Source organism: Desmodus rotundus, chromosome 7 (assembly GCF_022682495.2).
Source record: "Desmodus rotundus isolate HL8 chromosome 7, HLdesRot8A.1, whole genome shotgun sequence".
NCBI lineage: Eukaryota > Metazoa > Chordata > Mammalia > Chiroptera > Phyllostomidae > Desmodus > Desmodus rotundus.
Window position 1 is genome coordinate 22,266,451 of NC_071393.1, and position 26,645 is coordinate 22,293,095.

The 26,645-nt window shown below is 52.7% G+C and overlaps 3 protein-coding genes across 13 annotated transcripts; 2 read left to right on the plus strand and 1 right to left on the minus strand.

Moving 5' to 3' along the window:
• Positions 1-171: 171 nt before the first annotated feature.
• On the minus strand, positions 172-5,903 carry SRPRA (SRP receptor subunit alpha). The gene is made up of 14 exons (XM_024557137.3): positions 5,683-5,903; positions 5,008-5,091; positions 4,552-4,715; positions 4,209-4,369; positions 3,817-3,967; positions 3,537-3,690; positions 3,258-3,349; positions 3,056-3,174; positions 2,832-2,918; positions 2,350-2,522; positions 2,049-2,262; positions 1,476-1,639; positions 1,297-1,395; positions 172-1,154 (listed from the first exon to the last, which is right to left on the minus strand). Exons 1-14 carry the CDS (start codon positions 5,797-5,799, stop codon positions 1,026-1,028), a joined length of 1,908 nt encoding a protein of 635 aa, XP_024412905.1. The 5' UTR covers positions 5,800-5,903; the 3' UTR covers positions 172-1,025.
• A 222-nt stretch (positions 5,904-6,125) lies between these two features.
• Positions 6,126-13,783, plus strand: FOXRED1 (FAD dependent oxidoreductase domain containing 1). Of its 3 annotated transcripts, XM_024557305.3 has the most exons (11): positions 6,126-6,283; positions 8,279-8,499; positions 9,209-9,319; positions 9,925-10,043; positions 11,019-11,113; positions 11,390-11,491; positions 11,868-11,944; positions 12,129-12,289; positions 12,415-12,544; positions 12,781-12,885; positions 13,115-13,783. In XM_024557305.3, the coding sequence occupies exons 1-11, from the start codon at positions 6,199-6,201 to the stop codon at positions 13,367-13,369; spliced, it is 1,461 nt and encodes a 486-aa protein (XP_024413073.2). In that variant the 5' UTR covers positions 6,126-6,198; the 3' UTR covers positions 13,370-13,783. The 3 variants fall into 3 exon arrangements, with proteins under 3 accessions (XP_024413073.2, XP_071078013.1, XP_071078014.1); XM_071221912.1 differs by lacking the exon at positions 8,279-8,499 and having other exon boundaries at positions 6,152-6,283; XM_071221913.1 differs by lacking the exons at positions 6,126-6,283; positions 8,279-8,499; positions 9,209-9,319 and having other exon boundaries at positions 11,023-11,113.
• Positions 13,784-15,210: 1,427 nt separating this feature from the next.
• On the plus strand, positions 15,211-26,632 carry TIRAP (TIR domain containing adaptor protein). Of its 9 annotated transcripts, none has more exons than XM_053927832.2 (5): positions 15,516-16,198; positions 16,911-17,430; positions 22,882-22,987; positions 23,190-23,348; positions 23,851-26,632. In XM_053927832.2, the coding sequence occupies exons 4-5, from the start codon at positions 23,282-23,284 to the stop codon at positions 24,585-24,587; spliced, it is 804 nt and encodes a 267-aa protein (XP_053783807.1). In that variant the 5' UTR covers positions 15,516-16,198; positions 16,911-17,430; positions 22,882-22,987; positions 23,190-23,281; the 3' UTR covers positions 24,588-26,632. The 9 variants fall into 9 exon arrangements, with proteins under 9 accessions (XP_053783812.1, XP_053783808.1, XP_053783807.1 ...); XM_053927835.2 differs by having other exon boundaries at positions 15,516-16,181; XM_053927837.2 differs by lacking the exons at positions 15,516-16,198; positions 16,911-17,430 and adding an exon at positions 15,211-15,403 and having other exon boundaries at positions 22,852-22,987.
• Positions 26,633-26,645: the final 13 nt, after the last annotated feature.

Sequence of the window (26,645 nt, forward strand, 5' to 3'; positions counted from 1 at the left end):
CCTTCGCCTGGGGGCTGGGGGATGGTGCTCGTCCTCAGGGGAAGCCAGTGGACTGGAGCCCGCAGAGCACTATTGGCCCCTGCTGCCTCCCTTCTTACCACTGACCCGTTCACGTGACATGGGACTTCAGTTTTGAGTTCTGTGAAAAGTAACTCCAAAGCTAAAAGGCAGTTTATTTATGAAATTTATTTTCTGATATATAAATTATGCTCTTCTCTGGGCAGGTAGCCTTCCCCTTATTGCACTAATAGCACGCCTGTAATACCAAGCTACGGGACAGGTCTCAAGAGGTTTGTATTCTTCAGTGTAGCACTTGTCTACCAGGCACTGTAGGGCGGAGGCCGCAAAGCCGGGGTCCCTCAAGAGTGATGTCTCGGGAGGGAACAACTCGATACCGTTCTGACAGGTGGTTTTCTCCCAGAAGGGGAACATGCAAAGCTTACATCCAGGTTCTGGGCGTGGGGAAGAGCAGGAGGGCTGAGAAGCCCAATGCAACACCTCAGCTCAGCTCCCCTTCTCTGAGGGAAGGAGGGACTAGTTTTTCTCTCATTTGTAACCAATCTTTCTGGCCTAGCTGATGCTTTGCAGAAATGATGAGGATGAGGTCATCAGAATGTAGCAGCAATTAAGATCAGGCCATACATTGCCACAGTATGCTTACTATGCTCAGATGTCCCTATGCCCACACTAATGAGCGAAGTTCTGATGCTGGGTCTTCTGACCACTGGTCAAGGCTGTAATGAGACCAAGTCTGCAGGCAGAGTGACGGGGATGCCGGGGGAGGGAGGGTGGGGCCCTGTGGGGGTAGGGGGTGAGCAGTGATTGTAACATGATTGGGCCCTCCTTACAGGCGGAGGCTGGACTGGACAGGGGTGGGGCGAGGAGGAGCTGCATAGTCCAGGGGCTCCCCGCACTCTGCCTTTGCACTACACTGGAGACAAGTTGCTCACGCTCTAAAGCATGTTCTTGATACAGGAACAGGGACTTTGGGGGGAAGCGGTGATTTGGTATTAGGCAAGAGTACGTCAAGCCTTCATGAGAGCAGCCACCACAGCCTTGGCGTTGAGACTACGTAGGTCACAGTAGGTCTGGCCGGTGCCCACAAACACGATGGGTTTGCTTGTGATGTAGGTCATAGAAATAGCAGCTCCCACCTGACGTGGAAAAAGGGGTGCCCATTCAACTCAAGGACCTTCAGTTCACTCCCCAGTAACAGGGAGCTCTGTAGTGAACGCAGCCTCAGCTCCCTTGTGGAGGACGGCCACTCCCTGCCCTCCCAGTGATGCTTGCATTTACCTTGTCATCAATGGTATCAAATTTGGTAAGGACAATGCCATCAATGAGCCGAGGTGTTTGAGACATGGAATGGTCAGCCAAGGCTCTGTTGAACTTGACCTGGAAAGAAGTGGGATGTAAGTAAAGAGCACCTAACTGGCCAAAGCTGAGGTGGGGAAGGACCATGCCGTAGCCCTCACCAGCTGATCCACGGCCTCGTTGCCAACTAAGGCCTCCCCCACAAACAGCACCAAGTCAGGCGTGTTGACGGTAATGAGCTTGGCCAGGGCGGTCATCAGAGGGGCATTGTCTTGCATGCGACCGGCTGTGTCCACCAGCACCACATCAAAGCCTTGATTGCGTGCTAGAGAGAAAAACGGTGAACTCAAAACTCCTGGGCTGCCACAGATTCCCAGCTTTCTCAAAAAGTCCTGGCCTGACAATGTTAAAAGTCTAAGTTTCCTTTCTTGGGCTCTGGGTATGATTCCAAGGCAGCGGGAGAAGAAAACTCTATTCTATGCCTGGCTCTCCAGGCACAATCAGGAAAAGGATAGCAACTAAGGTGACCAAATAGAGGTTTCTTCTGGGGGGATATAGCAGCTCTGCTTGCAACCACACCCATCTCGCAAAGCAGAGCGCAGCAAGTCACTAATCCCGACTTGCTACCCAGCAGCCTGTGGGCAGTAGGGTAACCCTGATGCTCAGCACACTTTAAGGGAACCCAAGGAGGAAAGGGGCCCTGACCAGCTTCCCACACGTGGCGTGCACTGTACCAAACGCAATAGCTTCCATGGCGATGCCGGCAGCATCCTTGCCATAGCCCTTCTCAAACAAGTGCACCATGGTGCGACCACCGTGACTCTCGGGGGGGTGCAGGGCACTCAGACGTCGGGTGTGGGTGCGCAGCTGCTCCACAGCCCCGGCACGAAACGTGTCACAGGCAGCAATGAGGACACTGAAGCCATTCTCTAACAGCCAGAAAGAAATCTGCAAGAGAAGCAAAGGAAACTGTCACCCAGAACTAGAGCTGCTAAGACATGAAGAAATGCCGGACAGGTGGGGAACTGCGCTGACCTTGGCAAGGTTCGTAGACTTCCCCACTCCATTAACGCCACAGAAGGTGACAACGTAAGGGCGCTGATGACGCTGGGCATCCATGATGTCCCGGAGCATGTCGACACGACGCTGTGGCTGCAGAATCTGCACCAGGGACTCTTGGAGGGCCTGCTTTACTGTGGAAGTCACCGCTGCAAGGGGGAGGAGGCGCAGCCATGAACCCCAAAGAGTGTACTCCACGAGCGCCCACCAGCTTTCTGCGCTAAGGAAACTCGAATCTGGGCACTCACATGACCAGGCCCTGGCCCCAGGAATCCACCCCGCATCTGAGGCTGTCCTAGTAAATACTTTACAAGCATTAACTTAGTAGCAGTTTAGAGCTTCGGGGATTTGGCGAAAGTGTGGTTGATGCACCCGAACTCCTGGTGCACATCACGCCCCCCCCCCCCCCCCCCCCCCCCCCCCCGCGCATTCGCATTCTGCTTTGGGGTGATACTCACTGCTGAACGTCCCCATCACCTTCCCTTCCAGCTTGTTGGCCACAGACTCACAGAGCTGGACTGCAATGTCTGCTGCTACGTTCTTCGCTGAGGAGAGGACAGCGGGTGTGGTGTGAGCGCCACGTCAACAGTCAACAACCCGTGTGGTGCAGCTGAGAAACTAGTTTGTTCTGCTCCCCACCCACCCCCGGCCGACAGGAGCCCACCCGTTCCTCAGAACTCACCGATGAGATGATCGCGCATCTTGTCCAGCACAGACTCCATGTCTTCCCGACTCAAGCTCTTGGAGCCCACGAGGCCCTTCAGCATCCCAAACATGCCTCCCAGAGTCCCCTTGGTAGCACTGCAGGCACGGGAGAGTGGGCGGAGTCAGGTCTCACCCACTCTGGAGCCACACGCGTCACCCCCACACCTGCGATTTCCTACCTAGGTTTGGAAGGGTTTTGAGCGGCCCCCTCATCATCTGAGCTGCTGCAGTCCAGGTCCTGAAGCTGCCTGCCAGGCCCAGTCCCTCGAATCTGCAGGGTGCGGGGGAAGGAAGGAGACAGGATCAGGCAAACTAATGGTTCTGAGGGAGGGGGAAAAAACCCAGGATTTAATTGCTCTGTCCCCTCCAAGAAATCAGAGGTACTGCCCTCCTCCTCTCTACTTCCTCCCCGGTTCTTTTTAACGGTGACCTTCACCCTGACCCCCGTTGACTCTTACCAAATTGATGTCCTCAGGCGGGACAACCTCTGGGGCTCCATTGGTGGTAGGAGCACTATAATCAAGGTCTTCCTTGTTAACACAGCCACCCAGGGCCCACACCCGAGGTGCTTTCTTGCCCTTCTCCTTTGGCGCATCTGACTTCGAGGACTTGCTGAAAGGGTTACAGCACAGAAGGTCACGGTGGAGAAGCAGGAGAGGAACATTCACCCGAGAAGTGCAGACAAGAACGCCCTTGCCCCCGACAGGGCCAGATCACGGCAAAGGTCAGAACGCTCACCCGGACTTCTCCATACCCTTCCCATGTTTCTGGATGAACTCCTCTCGCTTCCTCCGTATCAGCTCTTCTTTGGAAAGTTCTACCCCATTCTCAGCCCCCACTGACTTCTCTGCAGAGGCTGTCTTGCTGGTAGCCAAAGGAACATCAGAACCTGTTAGGAGAAAAAGGGCCAGATTCCAACAAAATAGACAATGGGGAAAATATCTTCCAAAATCCTTAAAGAGGACACTACGCAAACATCTCGGGGCCCACGAGGACTGGGGAGGGTAGCGAGGGTGGTGGGCGTTTGAGTGAGGGAGACAGGCAATGACAGAGCAGGACAGGGAAGCACTTCACCACTTAGCACCACATTATCCCTTCACGGCCTGTATGTCCGAGGAGCTCAAACTAACCTTCCTTCTTGGCCCCCTTGTTTTTTTTATTCTTGGCTTTCTCCTTGGGCTTTTCACCCCGTGTCTCAATCATGGATCTTACAGGTTTCTTTGCTTTTTCAGAATCTTCGTATTTCTTCATGGTAGTTGGAACCCGGACCTTACTGCTCTCCTCTGCTTCACTAGAGAGAAAGAGAATAGTTAAAGTCCAGAGGAAGGACCCTCACACCAAGAGGGTAATTTTGAACTGGGCGGCAAATTTAGAAGCATCTTTCAATAAACAGTTTACTTTCGATAAATAGCCTTAGGAAGGGAGGCACCTCATCAAGCCATGGCAACTGATTTTGGAGAGGGGAGGCCTCACCGAAGGAGCTGCAGAAAGTCATTTTGGAAATCGAAAGTGCCGTTCAGTAGACTCAAGGCACTCTGCTGTTGGATCTCTGTGCGGTACTTGTCCCGAAACAGCCGGTGCACGTCATCTATCAACTTGTCCACGTACGTCAGTGTTAGGATCTTCTGAAAACCAACCTGTTTGGGGGGGAGAAACCGATCCAACGGATCTGCTTACATGCCATTCCAGAAGAGAGGGACGCCAACTCAAGCCAGGCCTCCAGATTGGCTAAGCCATCTGGCAGGTGTCCCTGACCTGAGGGGTAGCCAAGCTCTCTGACTGGGCCCCCGAGTTTCTTCTCTTTACCCACACCCTCCTTGCCTTCTCAATTACTTCGTCATATATCACTTTCTTCTGCTAATCAGGGTTTTCTTACTAATCAGGACTATGTTGAGGATACACTTGTCCCTCTAAAATACCCCCACTTACCACAAACACCAGCTCAAACTGGTTGTCCAGTTTATACTTGAGTGTGAGCGCTTCATGGGTGAAGGAGTTGTTGCCTCCCCTTTCCTGGAAAGACAGTATGTCTCAGAGTTCCGACTATTCCCCAGAAAACCCAGTCTTGGACCCCTCAACGATTACCTTTGGGAAAGAACCAGATATTCCCCCAGTCAAACCTGTTCCAGGACTGGTGGATGCTGGGAATTGCTCTCTAGCATTCCGCCAGGGAGAAAAGGAGATAACAAGCTGGGGGTTGGGGCAAGAGATGAGAGTGGCAACATATATGGGAGCCGGAAGGAAAGGCGTCATACAAACAGTCAGGTCTGCCAGCAGCTGTACAGTACTCACAATTTAAAAAGGCGTCTTCCCACCCATTATTTCACACATCCTTAGAAACACAACAGAAAACCAAGCTGCCAGGAGCGAACGACCTTAAAAGTCTAAAAAAGCGCCCACTCCGGCTAGAGTCCCAGAAAGTGGAGGGGGGGGGGCGCAAAGTTGCTGGACGGTCTGAAGGGGGCGGGAGAAAGTTGCTGGATACCCGCGAGCGGCCAGTTCTCCGGGCGGACTGGGTGGGAGCGAGGCGCGGGGTCTATCGAGGGGGACTACGGATCGGATGGGGGGGACGAGCCCGCAGTTCTGACCCCGAGGGGGCGGTACCTGCAGCAGCACAGAACGAATCAACGCGTTAACGGGCCCGGTGCAGGAGTCGCTCACGCCCTGGAAGCACCAGAGCACGAGCCCGCCCTTCGAGAAAATGGTGAAGAAGTCGAGCATGGCGGCAGCGGGAAAGGAGCCCGGCCGGCGCCGGGAACTGAGGCCGCGATCGCCCGACTTCCTGCTGCGCCAAACGCGGGACACGTCACACTAGCGGCCCCGGAAACTGGCTCAGCGGTACTTCCGCTCAGAACCACGGGTTCCCCACCTTCCTCCGCCTGAGGGCGCTCTGCACCGACGTAGACAGCAGGCTGGCCAATGGCGGGCTGGGTCGGGTCTAGGCGGGGCTCTAGGGAGATCACGGGGAGACGGACAGCCTATAGCGTGCAGAGGCGGGGCCCCGAGGTGCCGCTGGCCAATGGTGCGCTCTCCGCACGCCGGGAGGCGCGGAGCAGTGACGGCCGCGGGCAGTGCCAGGTTTAAAGGGTCGTGCCCAGAAAGAGCGCGCTCGGAAAGGCCATGTTTCGGGGAGCAGTGCGGCTGTGTGCAGGCCGAGGCCACTTGGGCCGGGGCCTAAGCGCGTTCAGAGGAGGCTCGACTCTGGGTAAAGTTGAGGACACCGGAGGGTATCATGGTTCTGGGGTACCCCCAGTCTCCAGCTATGTGACCTTCAGGACTTGGGACCCCGGCCGCGCTGGGCAGACACTGGGTCAGCTGGGAGAAGGGGGTAAGGTTGTCCGCTGGAGCTTGTAAAGCCTGGACAGGTGTATGGACGCCAAGGTTGCCTTTCTCAGGTGCCAAATCCTAGGTGTCTCTGTACGTCCGCTTACCATCAGCGTAAGAGACGAGGCTGATTCGTTAGGTGCACGAATGTAGGTTGAGTCCTGCTCGCGTGCAGCATGCGGTGCTTACAGTCGTGGCCGTGAAGGAGCGAAGAGAAGGTGGATGGTTCAGTGTATGCCCTGGAGGTGCCTGCATTGGAGCTGGGGAGGGAAGACATTCTAGAGCAGTTCAAGACTAGGCTAGGTCCCAAGCTAGTAGCGTCGTAGAAGTATCCATATGTGGCAACAGAGATCAGATTTGAAGGATGTATACCGGCTCCGGGAAGGTGTGTATTTCAGGTTCTGGAAACCTGAGCAAAGGTTAGGAAGAAAAAAGCATTTTTCTTGTGCAAGGAACTAGCCAAAGCCATCTGCACAGTTTGAGCGGTCGTGTGAAGTGTGTGGACAGTAGGGAAGCGCAGATCAGAGAAAGATTCTAATGTTGCTGCCCTTGATCTTGGAAACAATGAGAAGACTTGGACATTTGTGAGCTAGGTGTTAATGACAAAGGATTCGTTTATTCAGGATATTTGTTGAGCGCCTCGCAAGTGCCAGGTAGTCTGCGAGGCTGGAGATTCTGTGGTGAAGGTAGACACAGTGCAGTATGAAGCTATCCCAAATCAACGGATCCAAAGTCGCAAGTGTGTTTCATGCTGCAAAAGAGGATCACAGGCCTGTGAGTGAATGTGATGGGAGAATCTGACACAGTCCAGTGGGGGTGGTCAGAAAAGGTTTCCCTAAGGAAATAATGGAGCTGATGTCTAAAGGGGGCAGAGTTCCCTGGGCAAAGAAGTGGACCCAGAGTTTCCAAGCAGAGAGAACACCCGTGTAGATTGCCTGTGATGGGAGGGAAAACAAACGGTGCCATCAAGGAAGTAAAGGGGCTGGGGCTGGAGTGGGTGGGGGAGGACAAGGTGAATTGGAGCCAGGTCGTGTCTCACGGACCATGTTTATGCATTTTGGACTTTTATCCTTAGAGTAATGAAAGCCTTTGGAAGGTTTTAAGCAAGGGAGTGTGACTAAATTAACGTTTAGAAAAGATCATTCAAGCTACGATGTGGAAATGAATTTGGGGGTGATGGTAAGAGGAGAATTGGTGGGAACAGTTAGGAGGCTTTTGTGTTAGTCTAAGTGAGAGATTGTGGCCATCTGGTCTAGGACGGTGGTACAGAGATAGAAAAGGGGGACAGATTGGGGAGATCGTTAGGAGGCAAAGTCATCAGAACTTGATAATATATAGGACATGAATGTGAGTTTGCTGGTGGTGGCAGATATCTAGGATAAGGGGCCACTCAGAGGTACCATGCTTCAGAGGTTGCTGCAGCGCGGAGTGTGCTGGGACCTCTTGGTCCAGGAGCCTGGGACATCCAAGTGCAGGTGACAGCGCAGTAATGCAGTTGAGAATACTGCGTTACACTCATGCAAGGAGCTGGCCAAAGCCATCTCCATAAAAGTCCACGGGGCTCACAAGAGAGATAGGTCTGCACAGGAGATAAATACGCTTAAGTCGCCTGTCCTAGAGACAAAGTATAGAGTGTTAATTTTAGGGAGTTGAATCTTGTGCTGGGCACGGTGCATGAAAAGGAGAGATTAATAGCATGCAGGCAATGTAGCAAAGCTGCGGAACACTGCTGGTGCAAGTGACCTTATGAGAGGGGATGACAGTGGGGACTGCCACCTCGGTGAAATTTAGCCCACCTTTTCCTGTGCGCACCCCTTAACCCCCTACCGCCCGCGAAGGAAATATATGACCCTCTGACCGTGACTGTGTCCCACAGACTGGGCTGGAAAGGTGTCCGACATTAAGAAGAAGATTCAGTCAGTTCTTCCCGGAGGGGCCTGGAACCCTCTGTATGACACCAGCCACCTGCCCCCTGAACAGTCAGATGTGGTGATTGTGGGGGGTGGGGTGCTCGGCTTGTCCGTGGCCTATTGGCTGAAGAGGCTGGAGAAGCGACGAGGCGCCATCCGGGTGCTGGTGGTGGAGCGGGACCACACGGTGAGGTCTGGGGTAGGACAGAGTCATGAGCCAGGCTGGGACTTGGGTGTCACTGAGGACTCTAGGGACAAGGGGATGGGAGAAAAGGCCTTGATATTTGGAGGTCCAAAGGGCAAGGACTGTGCTTTGTACCTTACCGAGGAGTAGCCCCAGGTTCTTCCTTCCTTAAACTCGGGACCTCGGCAATACAGTTTTTGCCTTTGAAAGGGAATTTTACCATGTTGGATCTTTTGAGATGTCACAGGTCTGGCCAAGAGAGCCTGCATTCAAGTTATAATTGATACAAACAGCCCCCTTTTAGGTTTCACTATTTCTGAAATTTTGCCCTGATCTGTTCCTGTTACTGCTGCCAGCCAGCCAGGAACCTTGCTACTTTGGCCATATCCCTTTATCATCCAATTAGTAGATTATATGTTAACCCCCTGCCCTTGGACTTCCAGGCCATTACCATTTGTTCGACTGCCTGGCCCGTTCTTGATGACTGGCTCTCTGCTCCGCTCATCTGCTTATGAGGACTTTAATAACGGTTGTCCTCCCTGGGCTGCAGGATGACTTACGCATGGCTTTTTCCCCGTCAGCTCCTCTTCGATTACAAACCTGGACTCCCCTTTAGCTTTAGGTGTGTGACCTGCCACTTCTGTGACAGCATTCTGCTGCCGTGCTGCAGGGGACTCACTGGTGCACCTCGACTTCCCCTGTCTTCCCACAGTATTCCCAGGCCTCCACTGGGCTTTCCGTGGGCGGGATCCGCCAGCAGTTCTCCCTGCCCGAGAACATCCAGCTCTCCCTCTTTTCAGTCGACTTTCTGCGGAACATCAACGTACGTGCAATGAGATTTGGGGGTTGGTGTGGTGACCCCTTTTTGACCTCAGAGAGAGGAGCAGCCCAGCTAGCTAGGGAGAATGGAACAGGAACAGGCAAGTCAGCAAGTCAGAAGTGAAGCCACCCCCCCCCCATTTTTTTCCAGTGGCGGTGCCTGGAGGAGGGCTCCCCTTGGGGTTAGGGCCCTGATCCCTGAGAGTCGAAGGTAAAGAAGCCAAGAATGCTCTCCGTCCCTCCTTCATCATTTTTAAAATGATTTATATTTTTTAAAATTATTTTAATGTTCAATTACAGTTGTCTCTGTTTACCCCACACTAATCCCCCCCCTCAGCCAAACCCACCTCCCTCCCTTACTTCCAAGATTTTTATTATTTTTAGAGAAAGAGAAACATCAGTGTGTGACAGATACATCAGTCAGTTGCCTCTCATACATCCCCAACTGGGGACCTGGCCCACAACCCAAGCATGTGCCCCGACTAGGAATTGAACCCTCAGCCCTTGGGTTCGCAGGCCAGCACTCAACCCACTGAGGCACACCAGCCAGTCCCCACCCCCATCCCTCCTTTCAATCAGCTTCCCTAAGGCTCTCTTTTTTGCCGGTAGGATAACCTGGCTGTAGTCGATGACCCTCCCCTGGACCTCCAGTTCAACCCCTCAGGTTATCTTATCCTGGCGTCGGAAGAGGGCGCTGCGATCATGGAGAACAATGTAAAAGTGCAGAGGTGGGTGCCTGGAGTGCGCAGGACTTCAGGCCCCGGTGCTGAGGGCTGTGGTACAGGTCCGGGCCAAGTGCTGCCGCGGAGCATCCTAAATGTCCAGACGACGAGGACACACCCGTACCTAATAAATCAGAATTCCCAGGGAGGGGCCCAGGAACACGCAGGCAGTTCCCGGGAGAGCCAGTCAGTCAGTGTTCTAAGCTTTCCAGGCCACACAGTCCCTATTGCCATCACTCAACTTGCGGCTCAAGCCCAGAAGCAGCGACACAAAAAAGTATGCAGATGAGTGGGCTCGTGCACCCCGGCTGCACACCGGAAGTGGCAGCCCCGCCCTCAGTGGTGGTCTCGGTCAGCCACCAGCGGGCATCTTCAGCAGCTTCTCCCTGTCTCACCAGTGACGTTGGGCCCTGTCCTGACGGCTTACAGATGTTAGCTCCTGTATCACCGGGACTCCCTGTTTACATGGGGGGAAATCGAGGCACAAAGAGCTAGTAAGTGGTGGCGCTGCGATTGCGACCAGGCGGTCTGGCTCGCGAGCGTGGTCTTTCAGCACCTATGTGGCTGCCTTTGGACAGCGGAACTCTAGGGCCGGTGGCGGTGCTGGTGGACGCGATTCCTCCGGGAGGTGGGCAGGAAGGCTGCCCCAGGCAGAGTGGGGGACAGAGTGAAAGGACACTGTGAACAGTTAGGCCTAGTTTCTCAGGGTTTGGCGAGAACCATCCTAGGGGATGGCGAGGACTTTAGTGCAGCCAGAGGGACAGTAGGCTGTTGGAAAGGAAGAAGGGATCAGATGACAAACTGCCCGGGAGGCTCATCCTCCACCCGTTCAGTGGAGAGAAAACTGGGGAGTTTGGGGCAGAGAAGGGGCATAAAAGGGGTAGAGTCCACTCTTGTGAGCTGGGTCCATACTGCTCCCTCTCTGCACACTCCCCCTCTCTAGCGTATGCGCACACACACACACACCCGTGTTTCTTTCAGGCAGGAAGGAGCCAAAGTGTGTCTGATGTCTCCTGAGCAGCTGCGGAACAAGTTTCCCTGGATAAACACAGAAGGAGTAGCCTTGGCGTCTTACGGTGAGGCCTGCATGCACGGGGGTTGGGGTTGCGGGTACCCCAGGTGCAAACTCTCAGTACCCTGCAGCCAAGCGAAGGACAGACGCTCCCCTCCTGGCCAGCAGGGCCTGCCCAGGCAGGGCCAGCTGTCTGTTCTTCTGCCAGATGTGACCCAGTGTACTCGGTCAGCTTGACCTTCCCCAGCTTGTGAGCCCAAAAAGAGTTGGGGGTGCGGGAAATACAACAGGAGAAGAGGGTTCTAGTCCCTCTTCATGAGTCCTCTTTTGTCCCCCACAGGGTTGGAGGGTGAAGGTTGGTTTGACCCCTGGTGTCTGCTCCAGGGGCTCCGGCGAAAGGTGCAGGCCATGGGGGTCCATTTCTGCCACGGAGAGGTGACACGTGAGTCCGAGGCCCCATCCCCCCAACTCATATCCTTGGCCATGCAAGGCGCAGCCGGGACTGTGTCTTATCCTCACTCACAGGCCCAGCAAGGGTTGGTGGGGAGAGGGCTTCTCCCCTGCGGGCTGGCCCTGGGCATCCCGACCCCAGCCCCTGGCTTGGCCTCCTCCTGACTCACATGACCTGCTTGAAGATTTCAGCGCCCTCAGTCCTGAGTGGGGCCAAGTGCGCGCCTGTGACCCTCTCTGTTGGCGTCAGTGCCTGTGGGAAGCTCCCGGCCTCCCAGCCTCCTTTCCTTCGGAGGGAGACTGATGGAATTCCCATCTCCTTCCTCCTCAGGGCCTCAAGGGCTCGTTTAATTGTCCTTTTCCTGCAGGTTTTGTCTCCTCCTCTAGCCACATGGAGACCACGAGTGGGGAAAAGATGACCCTGAAAAGGATCCATGAAGTTCATGTAAGTCCCCAGCCCGAGCATCTTCCTTACTGAAGCAGAGGGACGAGGAAGTTAATGACTGTCATTTGATCTTCTTCTACCCACTGCCAGTGTGGGTAAACGAAGTCTTAGGTAGGAACCTGCCTCTCCCGGTGGCCAGTGTGCGGGCCAGGCCCTCCCTCCCCTCCTCCTCTGGTGCCCGCAGGTGAAGATGGACCACAGTGTGGAGTACCAGCCTGTGGAGTGCGCCATAGTGATCAATGCGGCCGGGGCCTGGTCTGGGCAGATAGCAGAGCTGGCTGGTATTGGGAAGGGGCCGCCTGGCACCCTACAGGGCACCAAGCTGCCTGTGGAGCCCAGGAAAAGGTGACCTCCCCTGGGGCGGCTGAGGAGGTTGGCTAGAGGAGGAAAGACGCAACAGAAAAGGTCGTCCAGCGGGAGGAGGGAAGAGTTGCCGTTCCCGTCACACCCTAACCCCAGGGTTGCGGCAGGTATGTGTACCTGTGGCACTGCCCCCAGGGACCAGGCCTGGAGTCTCCCCTCGTTGCAGACACCAGTGGAGCCTACTTCCGCCGGGACGGATTAGGCAACAACTACTTGGGTGGCTGTAGCCCCACTGAGGTAAGCGAAGTGGGGTCGTGGGTGCTGGGAAGGAGACAGGCCGATAGTCGTTAAAGAGGCAGGGCTTTGGGGAGGGCCCTGTGCTGCTATTAGCAATGCAGCCCCTTCAGGTTTGAATTGGACTCTCTTGTCCCTGTCCCCTACCTTCCGGAGGGGCCGTTTAAAGGGTTCTGTGAGATCTGGCTCTGTCCTTGTGCCCCAGGTAATATAAACCTTGTCCCCACCTCTCACCCCAGGAGGAGGAACCAGACCCAGAGAACCTGGAAGTGGACCACGATTTCTTCCAGAACAAGGTGTGGCCCCGTTTGGCCTGGAGGATACCAGCTTTCAAGAGTCTGAAGGTAACTAGAAGGAAGGAGACAGATGACACTGGAGACCTCGGTCCCCTCGGAAAGCCTGTCCTCAGCCTCTGCAGGCCTGCCTCACAACCGCTAAGGACTGTGTGGTCTATGGGCCCATCCCATCAACCCCCCACCCAGCAGTGGCAGAGGGTGCTGATGCCTGACCAGGAGAGAGGGCGGGGAGTACCAGCAGCCTTCCCGAGAACCCCAGCATCCTGTGTCCCTGCAGGTCCGGAGTGCTTGGGCTGGCTACTACGACTACAACACCTTTGACCAGAACGGTGTGGTGGGCCCCCACCCACTGGTCGTCAACATGTACTTTGCCACGGGCTTCAGTGGCCATGGGCTCCAGCAGGCGCCCGCTGTGGGGCGGGCGGTGGCTGAGATGGTGCTAGAGGGCCACTTCCAGACCATCAACCTGAGCCCCTTCCTCTTCAGCCGCTTCTACTTGGGAGAGAAGGTCCAAGAGCACAACATCTTCTGAGCCTGTAAGCTCTTCACTGGCTACCTTTTCCCCCGTGTCATCTCCTGGCTCAGATCCTGGCCACAGTCACAACGAGGGAGGCTGAGGTCTCCTGCACCCTCCTGCTGGTGCCCAGGCAATTCTGTCGCCATGTGGCTGGGCAGGTGGGCAGACTGCAGGCTCTGAGGTCCCACACCTGAGGCCCAGGCTGATGGAGAACAGTGGGGCAGGACCCCAGGACTGATCCCTGGCCCAGGCCGATGCTACCTGCCGAGGTAGTCCATCAGGTCAGAGCACCTCGGTGGCCCTGAGCTCCGTGGCGCAGAGCCAACCCAGAAAGATCACCTCTGCCCCTTGTCGCAGAGCCCAGGCAGGGAGCATTCTGGCGCATCCTTGCCCGAATTTATTACCAGTCAATAAATGCGATTAGTTCCATCCTGCCAGTTTCCTGTCCCTTCCTCTCTTCTCCCCATGGCAGTTCCTTCTGAAGTACCCACCGGGCTGGCAGGAGCACAGCCTCCTCCTCCTCCTCCCAGGAACAATCTTAAATCCTTGTTGGCAAGCTAGTGCCTCCTTTTCCCCACTTCCGGCAGGGGTGTGGCTGTAGAGGGAGGAATGTGTTCATTCCTCTTCAGTATCCATTCAGCTGCAGCTGTTGGCCAGGCCCAGGGCTGCATATTAGTGATGCACTAGCAGGCAAACCTAGAGGATAAGCAGCTTAACAAAGGGAGTGTGCAGGGGGAAGTGGGGCAGAGAGTGGGGAAGGGGTGATTCCAGGCTGACTGATGGAAAACTGTATGCAAAGGCCAGTGACCAAGAATTAGCAAGGTTCGAGGGTCTGGTGAGATCATGATTTGTCCCAGCAGGCCATGGCGTGAAAGAAGAGGTACTTCAGGGCGGTGCTGTGGGGCTTGGATTTCCTTCTGTGGGTGGGGGCTGCTGATGGGTTTGCAATAGGGAAGCAACGTGATCGGGTTTCCTTTTAGAATAAGCACCAGGCCTGCCCTGTGGACAACAGGCTGTGGGGTCCGAGCAGGCGCCGGACAGGAGGCGGCTGCTGTGGCCGGCATAGGCCTGCACGGCTCGGTAAGAAGCACGCCCGTCTGAGAGGCTACCGTGCCCCGGGAAACGGGCGAGTAAGGCTCTAGTCTCTGTTAAACAACTGGATGGATGTCCTGCTTTCACAGAGGTGAGGACGGAGCTGTGAGGGACAGGTGGTACTGCTCGGGGCAGCTGAGCTGAGTGCCTGCAGGACACCTGCAGAGCCGTCTGACAGGATTGAATTTGTTGTGGCCTCAGGATGGTCTGGGCTGAGGCAGAGGTGTGGACACCATGCAAGAGGATGCTGTCACTGCAGGAGGGTAGAAGGGTAGGGGACAGGGCAGTGAAGCTGGAGGGACTCCATCACCTTTAACGAAGAAACCAAAGAAGAGATGGCTTGGGGCAGAAGAGCCAGGAGAGTGAGGGGAGTGGCTGAGGAGGGATGGTTTATTACAAACGCACAGGGGGGCTGGAAGCGGCTCGGGTAGGTCAGGGTAGGTCAGGGGAACCTCAGGGAGAGCGGGTCCAGGAGACAGTGCGCCTCAGTGGGATCTGAGGGGTGGGCCGCTGTTCAGAAGGGAGAGATGAATGGACACAGACACAGCTAGTGAAGGGCCCCCACCCCCAAAGTGCCTTTGGGAAGAAGAATGAAGTGAAAGATGGAGATGGGCCTCATTATGATCACCTGGGGTGGGGGGATGGGGCAGGGGTGGGGTGTGTGGATGTGCTGCCAGTAAGGTAACAGGAGAAGCCCCTGGAGGGTGAGGGGTTAAAGAACCAGGAAAGGAGGAGCCACCGGAATTTGGTGCTTAGAGACAGGAAGGACCAGGCCAGGGGCGTAAGGGCCAGGCAGGTCACCCTTAACCCTGTGGGCTGGCCTGCTGAGCTGCCCAGCATCACCCTTCAGTGCGGACACCCCTACTTATGTATGGGTCAGAGGGAAAAGGCCTTCAACTGGCTCCGCACCCAGAAGCTACTTCCTTCGAGATAACAGATGAACTCAGCAAGGCATTGGTGAGTCCTGTCCTCCCCCAGGGCCTTGTTCAGCAGGTTGGGAGAGCCTGCACTCCCCACTGCTCGTGGTGCCGTTAAACTGCCAGGGGCAGGGACCAAGCCTCCCCTCCACGCGGGCGCGGAGCCCTGGCGGTGCCGGTGCGGCACTCAGCTCAGCGTGTACCTGGGTGCCTCTCTGCTCCGTCTGGAGCCGAAGATGGGTCCCTGGCCGCAGGGACTCTTCAGTGTAAGGCGAGAGCTGAGCCACGGAAGCACGAGCTCCCAGTAGCACCTGGTGCTGCAGAAATTTGGGGAAAGAAGAGGGCAGGGAGAGGGCTAAGAAGGGTTTTCCTGCATAAGATACAAAGATGACTTTCCCGAAGCGGGGTTGTTGAAGGTAGATCTGGGAAAAGGCAGGGCCCTGTGGGCGGAGGGGCCTGGGGGTCCGGGCGCAGAGCCTGTAGAGCAGTGGGATCCTCCCCCACGAGGCTGCGGGGGTTCCTGTGGCCACCAGGGCTCCTCTGCAACTTTCCGCCCAAGTGGTAACTCCGTCGGTGCCCGCGAGCCAACCAGCGGGCACGACCCCTCTCCGCAGGCGCAGAGGCCGGGCTGGCCGGGCTGTGGCTGACCCCGCCTGCGCCTCCCGGCGCCACTAGGCGGGCACAGGAGGAGGCGGGGCGCAGGCTGGGCGCTTCCGGGGAGGGGGCCGCTGCCTGGCCTGCGCCTCACTTCCCCTCTGCCGGGGCAGCGAGCCCTGCGCCCGACCCCGCAGGCACCGTCGCTACCTGGCCCCGCGCAGGTGAACGCATGGAGGAGGTGGGGCGAACGGTGGGACCCCCACGCAGAGCAGGGGCAATCGGGAGGGGGGCGTGTGCTGGGGTCCGGGGAGGGAGGGCGGGCAGCCTCCGGGGCAGGTAGGACCTGCATCTGGCCCTGTGCCCCGCACTCGGCTCAGCCCCGGGCGCACCTGCCAATCCGCAGCCTCCCTCCCTACCCCTTTACCTGCTGCCTCAGGCACCCAGAGACCCGAAGCAGGGTGAAAAGGGCCTCCGAGACAGCTGTCACCCTCCTGTCGCAAAGAAGCTAGTTTGGGGAGCCTTCCTTGAACCGGAGAGGAGGGCTTGGTCGGGTTTCTCCCACAGCCTCCCCTGCTGTGCTCACCACTTCTCCCTCTGCGCTTCTGATGGTCTTGTGACCGAGTTCCAACGAGAACAGGGCTTTACTCAGGGTAATGGCCTGCAGGCATCCCTTCCACAGTCATTTCACCAACATCTGCCATGGGCTGGGCCCCGTGAAAAGCTCAGGAGTGCCACCGCGGAACAGGGCTGATTCACCCCACTCCTGGAGACAGACGGCTGGGTGAGAAGCCACAGCCCAGCCTGGCCAGTGCAGCTTGGAGAGGGGAAGTTCTGTAGCTGCCCAGGGGGCACCAAGGGTTAGTAATGACTGGCTGTCACAGGAAGTCATATCTAGTTGGTTTTTAAACTTTTTTTTAATGGCACAAATCATAAGTGTACCTCCTACGCAGATTCCACACAGTGAGCCTTTCTTACCTGTGCTGCCTGCATCCGGAATTTATAGAACATTGCTAGCTCTGCAGAAGCCCTTTGACACTTCCAGTCACTACTTCCACCTCGGCAGAGCTGCTCTCCTGGCGTCCAGCCTCGTCAAATAGTTTCACCTGGTTGTGAACTTTTGCTACATGCAATCGTGCAGTGTGTACTTTCTGCGTGTGGCGTTTTATACTCGACATGTGAGATTCACCCATGTTGCATGTGGCAGGAATTCCTCCGTTCGCTTTGGTGTGTGATGGTGCACTGTACAGATGGACCGAGGTGTAGTTCTGCTGGACGCTCGGATGGGTGGACCCGGGCGGTGTCCAGCTTGGGGTTATTTGCGGTAGTGCTGCGAAGGCATTCTTGTGTTTGCCTTCCAGTGAACCCGTGTAAGCCCTTCTGCTGAGTTTGTTCCTTGAGTGAAATTGCTGGGTGTGTCCGTGGTCAGCTTTCAAAACCGGTTGTGCCGAGCTGCGTTTCTACCTGCAGTGTGTGAGTTCCTCTTCCTCCTCATCCTCACCAATATTTGATAGTGTCTCATTCGCAGCGGCCACTTTGCTCGGGATGTGGGTGGTGGTGTTGCAATGAGGGTTTTATTCGCGGTTTCTGGTGGCTAATGACTTGTGTTTATTTGCCTATTAGCCATTGGGGTGTCCTTTTTTGTGACGTGTGTGTTCAGTTCTTCCACGTACTTTCTAATAGATCTTCCCTTTTTCTTGCCAGTTTGTAATAAGAGTTCTGAAATATTCTGTATATGAAATATTGATTGGATATGTAATTTTAAGATATCTTTTTTACTCTCCTAATGGCACCTTTTCACGAACAGAACTTTTTCATTTTAACGTTGGCCCGTTTATTGCGGGTATTAAGTCCGGTTTGAAAAACAATCTTTGGGGAGCTTGAAATAGGTGAAGGGGGTCAAAAGGGACCAACTTTTGGTTTTCAAATAAACAAGTTGTGAGGATACAATGTACACCATGGTGACTACTGTTAACATACTGTATTGTATACTTGAAACTTGCCAAGAGACTAGACCTTAAAAGTTCTCATCCCGAGAAAACAGCATTGTAGCCACGTACGGCATAGTAAGCAGACTTACCGGGCTGGTCATTTCACAGTATATGTATATGTACAGGGTGGGGCAGAAGTAGGCGTATGCTTGTGAGTGCAAACTGAAACACGGAGTTTATTCTTGTATTTGTTATTAGTTATTGTATTATTTTCCATGTGGACAACTGTAAACCTACCCTGTTTATTGATTGAATCATTATGTTGTACACCTGAAATTAACATAATGTCATATGTCAGTTATATCTCAATTTTTTGAAAATCAGGAAGATTTAAAAAAAAAGAGAGAAAGAAAAAATCAGGAAGATAATCAAAGTCGGGAAGATAATCTCCTGTACTTTCCTCTAAGAGCTTTATTGTTATTCTCATGTATATCTGCTCTCCACCTGAAATTTTTTTTTGTATGGTATTCTGATAGGAATTATGTTAAGTCTATAGATTGCTTTGGGTATGGACATTTTAATGACGTTAATCCTCTTCCTATCCGTGAGTGTGGTATATGCTTCCATTGACTTGTATCTTCTTCGATTTCTTTCTTCCTCGTCTTACAGTGTTTCAAGTGCAGGTCTTACACCGCCTTGGTTAGATCTGTTCCCAGGTATTTTAATTTATTTTTTGATGCAATTGTAAATGGGATTGGGATTGTTTCCTTTGTTTCTCTTTCTGATGGTTCATTATCACTATGTAAAATGCAACTGATTTCTGAGTATTTTGTACCCTGTTACTCTCCTGAATTCATTTAGCAGTTCTAGTAGGGTTTTTTGTGGAATCTTTATCTCCCTATATTATCATGGCATGTGCAAATAAGGACAGTTTCACTTCTTCCTTTCCAATTTGGATGCGTTTTATTTCTTTTCTAATTGATTTTTTTTATTTTTATATTTATTAGCTAGAGAGAGAGAGAGAGAGGAACTGATTTGCTATTACACCTATCCATGCATTCATTGGTTGACTTTTGTATGCGCCCTGACGGGGGATCAAACCTGCAACTTTGCCATAGCTGCATGATGCTCTAACCGACTGAGCTACTCAGCCAGGGCCCTTGGCTGTGTTTTATTTCTTCTTCTTGTCTGTTGTGGCTAGGACTTCTGTTACTATATTGAATAAGAGTACTGAAGGTGGACATCCGTGTCTAGTTCTTGGTTTTAAGGGAAATGCTTTTAGTTTTGCCCCATTGAGTTATGATGTTAGCTGTGGGTTGGTCATGTACGGCCTTTATTAGATTCAGGTAAGGTCCCTCCTTTCCCACTTTGCTGACAGTTTTTACCACAAACGGGTGCTAGATTTCGTCGAGTGCTTTTTCTGCATCTATTGATAGGATTGTATGATTTTTATCTTTCATTTTGTGTATGTGGTTAATTATTGGCAGATATGGACCAATCCTTGAATCCTAGGAATAAATCCCATTTGATCATGGTATGTGATCTTTTTAATGTATTCCTGGATTCGATTTGCTAATATTTTGTGGAAGATTTCTGCATCTGTGTTTATCAGGAATATTGGCCTATAATTTTCTTTCTTTGTAGTGTCTTTATTTGGTTTTAGAATCAGGATAATGCTGACTTCATAAAGGAGATTGGGGATCGTCCCCCCTCGTGAATTTCTTGGAATAGTTCAAGAGGGATAGGTGTTCATTCTCCTTTGAGTGTTTGGTAAAATTCTCCTGTAAAGCCATCCAGTCCAGGGCTTTTGTTCGTTGCAGGTTTTTTGAATACTGCTGCTTTTTTGGATGAGATTGGTCTGTTCAGATCTTCTTTGTCTTCTTGGTTCGGTCTTCAAAGATTGTGTGTTTCTGAGACTTTGTCCATTTCTTCCTGATTGCCCAGTTGTTGGCGTGCAATAGAATCCTTTATACTTCTGTGGTATCCGTTGTCACTTCTCTTGCCTTTCTGATTTTATTTATTTGGGTTTCTCTCTCTCAAGTCAGGTTAAAGGTTTATCCATCTTGTTTATCTTTAAAACAACTCTTTGTTTCATTGATCTTGTTTTCTTTTGTTACATTGATCTTTTGTATTTTTAAATTTAGACTCTATCTTATTTATTTCCACTCTGATTTTTATTATTTTCTTCCTTTTACTCACTTTGAACTTTGTTTGTTTGGGGTTTTTTTAGTTCTTTTAGGTGTTAGTTTGATTGTTTACTTGAGATTTTTCTCGTTTCTTGCAGTAGGCCTGCATTGCTGTGAATTTTCCTCTTACGCCTGCTTTTGCTGTGTTCCATGGATTTAGGATTATTGTGTTAACGTCTTCATTTGTCTCCAGGTATCTTTGGATTTCTTCCTTTATCTCGTGGTTAACCTGTTCGTTGCTTCGTAACATGTTATTTAGCCTCAAAGTGTTTGTGCTTTTCAGGGTTTTTTTTTTTCCTTGTAATTGATTTGCAGTTTCATACTATTGTGGTTGGAAAAGATGCTTCATATGATCTCAGTCTTTTTACGGAATTTATTGAGACTTGTTTTGTGCACTGATGTGATCTGTCCTGGAAAATGTTCCGTGTGCACTTGTAAAGAATGTATATTCTGCTTCTTTGGGGTGAAATGTTCAGGAAATATCAATTAAATTTACCAGTGTCATGTGTCCTTTCGGGCCACTGTTTCCTTGTTGATTTTCTGTCTGGAAGATCGATCCACCGATATCAGTGGGGGGTTAAAATCCCCAGCTATGACTGTGTTACCGTCAATCTCGCCCTTTATGGCCATCAAGATTAGCCTCATATATTTAGGTGCTCCTATGTTGAGTGAAAAAAAAATACCTTCTTATCTGCTTTGGCAACTATGTCTCCTAAGTCTCAATATATGACTATTACTAAATCTTTTAAAGATTAAAGCATCTTTGAGTGTAACGGTTCCACAGCCTCAGGCATGCAAGAACTGAAAAGTAGCAAGGCAGGTGTGCTGGGGTTTTAGGTTCCGGGAAGCAGACGGTCTGTATGGCTGATGGAACTATGTCCTCTCTTGCTCAACTGTCCTCTGTCAAAGTTGGTGTTATTTCCTGTGTTTAAACTCTTCCCCCATCAGTCCCTGGGGCTTACACAAACCCACGTCCAGTGGCATCTGCTGTTGGACAACTGGATTTTTTCTTAACCAAGCAACGGAAAAAGGCAGTTACCCCCAAATCAGCATGTATTGCCAGAAGGGCAGGTCATTTTATAAAATGAGAAACTGAAACTTTTAAATCTACATCTGTTGAGTAGATTCAAGCATTATGTTAATTTTTGATCTTTAGGCTATCATTAAAATATCAAATGATTCTCCAGTTCATAAGTGTAGCAAGGACAAATAACAAATTTTATAAAACAAAAGAGAAAAAATCTCAGTATTATAAAAGCCAAGTGAGAGCATGTTTACTGCTTGGGGGTGGAAAGTGGTATCTTGAATGGTCTAAAGGAAGATGTTGACCGCCAGTAACCCCGGACCAGGGAGAGGATTTCAAAACCTGGTGAGGTTATCAGGCACTGCCTGGCCCCACAGCACTGAGGCTGTCTGAAACCCTGAGAAACTAGGCCAGAAAAGAAGCACATCCATCGGTTAATGTTTGTCTGTTCGTGTCCTTCTGGCTGGCTGAGCGGCTTAACTGCTTTTCTCTTTCAAGTATATCTCTGATTCCTGTTCCCATTCCATCTCCTCTCTCTGCCCCCCTTGCTGCTGCGGTTCAAGTTCTTTCTTCTTTAACTTGGATACATGTTCATGAATGAACAGTACCTCTCATCTCACATTCACCAGCTTAGCAGCAAACGGGGCATTACTGCCCAACACGGGGTGACATTCTTTATATTTTGAATCCCGTTATTTCGGTGTGTCTGATGGTACAAGTTGCTTCTATGTTAATTCCCAGGGGGCTGGTTTTGACCTTTGCAGATTTGGCAAAGAGTGAGGAAGCTGTTCTCCACCAGCCCTTCATCTCCGGCCCTGTCTCAGACCAGGGCAGGTTCTACTCCACAGGGCGTCCTCCCAGAAACCTAGGCTGAAAAAGCGTCTCCCGTCAGGGACATCCTGGTCACCGTGGTGGGCAGAGAGCATGGCAGGTCCCCCATCCGAGGCATTCTTGGTCCTTTGCATTGCTGTGCACATTTAGAAGCAGTGAGACCGGTCCTTCCCCCCAAAACCAAAAAACCCTTGTGGAATGTGGGGTAGCACCGATGTAAAGAGAAGTTTGGGGAGAATTGATGACAATATTGAGTCTTCTAAACCATGCACATAATATATACCCTTCCAGTATCTAGATGATTTTTTAAAGTTTTTTAAAAAGATTTTGTTTGTTCATTTATTTATAGAGAGAGGGGAAGGGAGGGAGAGAGGGAGGGAAGCATCGATGTGAGAGAGAAACATCGATCTGTTGCCTCTTATACATGCCCCAACAAGGGGCCAAAGGTGTGACCCAGGCATGTGCCCTGATGGGGGGGGGGGGAGGTGGGGCGTTGGACACCAGCAACCTTTCACATGGTGGGGCGACTCCCAACCCACTGAGCCACACAGTCAGGGCTCTAGATGATTTTAAATGCATACCAACCACACTATTTTCTGAGCATTATATGCCATGCACCATTAGTACTTGATGGAAGTACTAATATAAGGGCTAAAGGCCACAGTGCATGAAAGGTGAGAACCCAGGCCGCGGCCTGCACAGGCTGCCGTCTTTGTCATTATGTGGCACCGCTTCCCTGAGCTGACAGCCGAGGGAGGAAGAGATGGAGAGATGCATGGATGGACGGATGGGGAGAGGGAGGGAGGGAGCTACTCAGGGGAAGGCCAACTTAGAGGAAATGTTTCCCAAGAGTTCTTACATGTGTTCTCTCTCTCCCGCTCTGTGTCTGTCTGTCTGGATACAAAATAATTTGTCCAAATAGCAACTGCCCTCCCATTTCGGCATTTAACAGGAAGCCCCTGTGAAGAGCCAGCGGCCCTTCCCCGGATCCCGAATGCACTCCAGGCCTGGCGGAGCAGAGAGCAGGCACCCTCCTGGTCATGCTGAACTCATACGCTGTACGTCTGGCCACACCACACAGGCTCCGGTTTACCTAGAAACCTGCCCCTCCCAGGGGTGTCTCTCCTGTGAGGGTTGAGGGGCCCCCTGAGAGGTTGAGCCTCCGTCAGGCAATAGAGAGAAAGAACATTGGAGCCCACCCCTGGGTCCAAGAGTAAGGTAAGTACAGCTTTCGTGACCCTCTCTCTCTGTCTCTTGTAGAATGGCTGTTCCCTGGGTTCAAAACTGGTTCCCCTCCCTTCTCCGGTGTCACCAATGCCTGGTGTCCGGGGGTTAGTGTTGAGCCTAACACTATGGCATCACCCACCTCCTTCCCAGCTTCTGGCTCCAGGTCCAAGAAGCCTTTGGGCAAGATGGCTGGTGAGTGGAAGCGGACTCCTATTGCTGTTCTCGCTCCCGTCGCTCTCCCCTTCTCCCTTCCCCTCCTTCTTCATATTGTTATACCAAGGCGTAGTTTTAAACTGACATGTGATTGACATGAAACATTATATTAGTTTCAGGTGTACAGCATGCTTCACTGTATATATTGCAAAATGAGCAGCACACGTTTCGTTGGCATCTATTACTGGGCAGAATATCCTTCCTGTGTAGAGAACTTACAGGATTATTAACTGCAGCCACTTGCTGTGCTCTGCATCTCAGGACTTACAGTCGGCGTTCTTCTGTCTTCTGGAAAACTCTAAGATAGTGGGGACTTGGGGCAAGTCCTGAGGACGTGCGCAGTAGCGGGGCAGTAGGTCTGTGAGTCCGGCGGCGTTGGCCAGTGCAGGAAGGCGGGCTGGATTCCTGGGCCGGGCCCTTCTCTGCGGCAGGGAGGAGGTGGTCTGGGGAGAATCAGGCTTGAGAGGAGTTTTTTCCGCAGGCTGGCTCAGGCAGGCCCTGTCGAAGAAGCCCAAGAAGATGCCTGCGTCCCAGGAAAGCCCCCCCAGTGACGCTGTGCCAGGGTGCTCACGGGACGACACCCCGCCACCACGCTTGCAGGAGGACCCTCCACCGCAGTGCCCCCAGGACCACCCCGCATCCTCGGGCCTCAACTCAGCCGCACTGGCGGAGTCTCCTGCCTTGCCGCCTGCACAGGAGGGTGCCACCAGCAGCAGTGGTGGCCGCTGGAGCAGGGACTACGACGTGTGCGTGTGTCACAGCGAGGAAGACCTGGCTGCCGCGCAAGAGTTGGTGGCCTACCTGGAAGACTGCTCCGCCAGCCTGCGCTGCTTCCTGCAGCTGCGTGATGCGGCCCCTGGCGGCGCCATCGTGTCCGAGCTGTGCCGGGCGCTGGACAGCAGCCACTGCCAGGTGCTGCTCATCACTCCTGGCTTCCAGCGTGACCCGTGGTGCAGGTACCAGATGCTGCAGGCCCTGAGCCAGGCCCCGGGGGCCGAGGGCCGCACCATCCCCCTGCTCGCAGGCCTGGCCAGGGACGCCTACCCGCCTGAGCTGCGCTTCATGTACTTCGTGGACGGCAGGGGTCCAGAACGAGGCTTCCGCCAAGTCAAGGAGGCCATCCTGCGCTGTAAGCTTTGCGCCAAGGGGACCGGGAAGGGCTCAGCGTCTGATCTGCTTAGGCTCTTAGGAGACAGCCCCTGTCCCCCCGTAGGGTAAAATGCAGGCTCTGAAAGCATTGTTTCTTGGGCAGTGACTTAACGCCTCTGGGCCAGGTTTTCCTCATTGGGGAAATGAGCATGGTACCGTGCACCTCAATAAGGGTATTCGCTAAGTCGGTGTTCTGAGAGAGGCCTGGCAGGAAAGCACGTGTAACAAGGCACGCATCGAGTCCTCCCTAAGCTTCGCCGTTATTAGCATTAATATATTCATAATATGAGTTTCCCTCACGGAGGCCAGGGTGGAGATGTCCTCCAAGAGCTGGGAAAATGCCCGGAGGAACACTGGTGTAGTGAGGCAAAACGGTGCAAAATAATAGGGAAGAATCGCCTCCAATCCGCGTGCCCAGGGGAGGACGTTATATGACAGCGGGTTGGGAAGGAAAATCCAGAAAAAGTCAGAAGAGGTGGAGACCTGTTGCAGGAAACGGATGCTGGGTTTGGGGAGGGTGGCAGGCCCTGTGATTCTGTTTGGTCTTTTTCAGATCTGCAGATGCTCAGGTGACACTTCCTATGTCACCGTGGGACCCGGAAGGCTGGTGCAAAGCTGGAAATCAAGTTAGAGAGCCCAGGGCCTTGGATCCAGCAGGTGTGACAGGGCCTGAGGAGCTGGAGCTGGTAGCACTTTCTATGGGATCTGGGATCAGGTTGCCTAGCAGGCTTCCATTATTGCTGGGGACTCCCCAGGAAGGCCCTGGGGAAGCTGGGGATTCCCCCAGAAAGATCATGAGGAAGCCGGGGACTCCCCAGGAAGGGCCTGGGACAGCCAGAAACTAGAGGTGGTAGGAGGAGGTGCTGATGCCAAGATGACCACCAGTGTTTTGCCTCATCCCTATTGGACGTGAGTCTGGCACACCCCTAGGTCCTCTTCCCCTGGAATCCGGCACACGTGTAGAGATGCATTCCTCCTGAACAGGTGACTTGCCTGGTGCATCAGCCAGAAGCCTAGAGTGCATGTCTCAGCATGGACGGTTTTTCCAGTTGCCGGGGAAAGCCCTGGAACAGGTGTCAGGAGAAAGCCAAAGGTATCGAGTCTTGCACACTCAAACCGCTGCCATTCTCCTTCTCTTCATTCACTTCAGAAAGCTACATGAAAAATAACACTCAGCATTGTACCGTATTTATTTTTATTGCATGCATGTTGTTAAAGACTCAAACCTAGAAACCTTCCTGAGTAGACAGGAGAAGACTGGGAGTAGGTGGGGTGAGGAGAAGGAAAGCTCAGACCTTTTACTTTGGATCAAAAGCCTACCCACCGATGCTTTGACATATGGGAGCTTCGTGGGCGTCTGGCTAGAGCACATGCTTTACCGTGTCTTCGCCGCTGCACCGAGAGCCAGCGTTTTTCTTCTGGCAGATGACCGTGTGTGTTGAGGGACAGGCAAGGTTCCGTTCATCTGTTCTCGGTGAAAGTTGGTTGTTGAACCTAAATGAATGTTTTGTTCCACCCATGTGTGCCTTTGTGCTTCTCTCACTTCCCCCTCCTTATACTGAAAAATATTTATACATATATATATTTTTGTAATTGAGATGCAGTTGGCATGTGACACGATAATAGTTTCAGGTGTAGGAGTCGATATTTGTATATATTGTGAAAAAAGTTATATTTTTAACTATGCATTATTTTACTACATACGAAAGGACTACAGCATACTATAATGTACACGCGTGTACCTTCCCCCCAGCTTAAGCAGCAACACCTGACAATCTCCAGGTGCCCGCTTTGTGCACTTAATTGTCCTCCTCCCTCCTGTCCCCAGAAGTCACCACCACTCCGAATTTTCAATTTATCATCCTTAGCCTTTGTCTAGAAATTTATTACATACACGGGCATCCCTGACAGCACGGTCCTTTTATATGGTTTGGACCTTTACATAAATACCGTCACACTGTGCTCTGCAAATCGCTTTGCCTGCCATACTGGTGAGGTCTGACCACGCTGAGGCATGTAACTGCGGTAAGTCCACTCGCCGTCCACTGTGTACACACCCCGCTCCTGAACCACACGCTCTGCTACAGATGGACATTGGGTGGGTTCTCGTTTTTTTTGCTGTTAAAA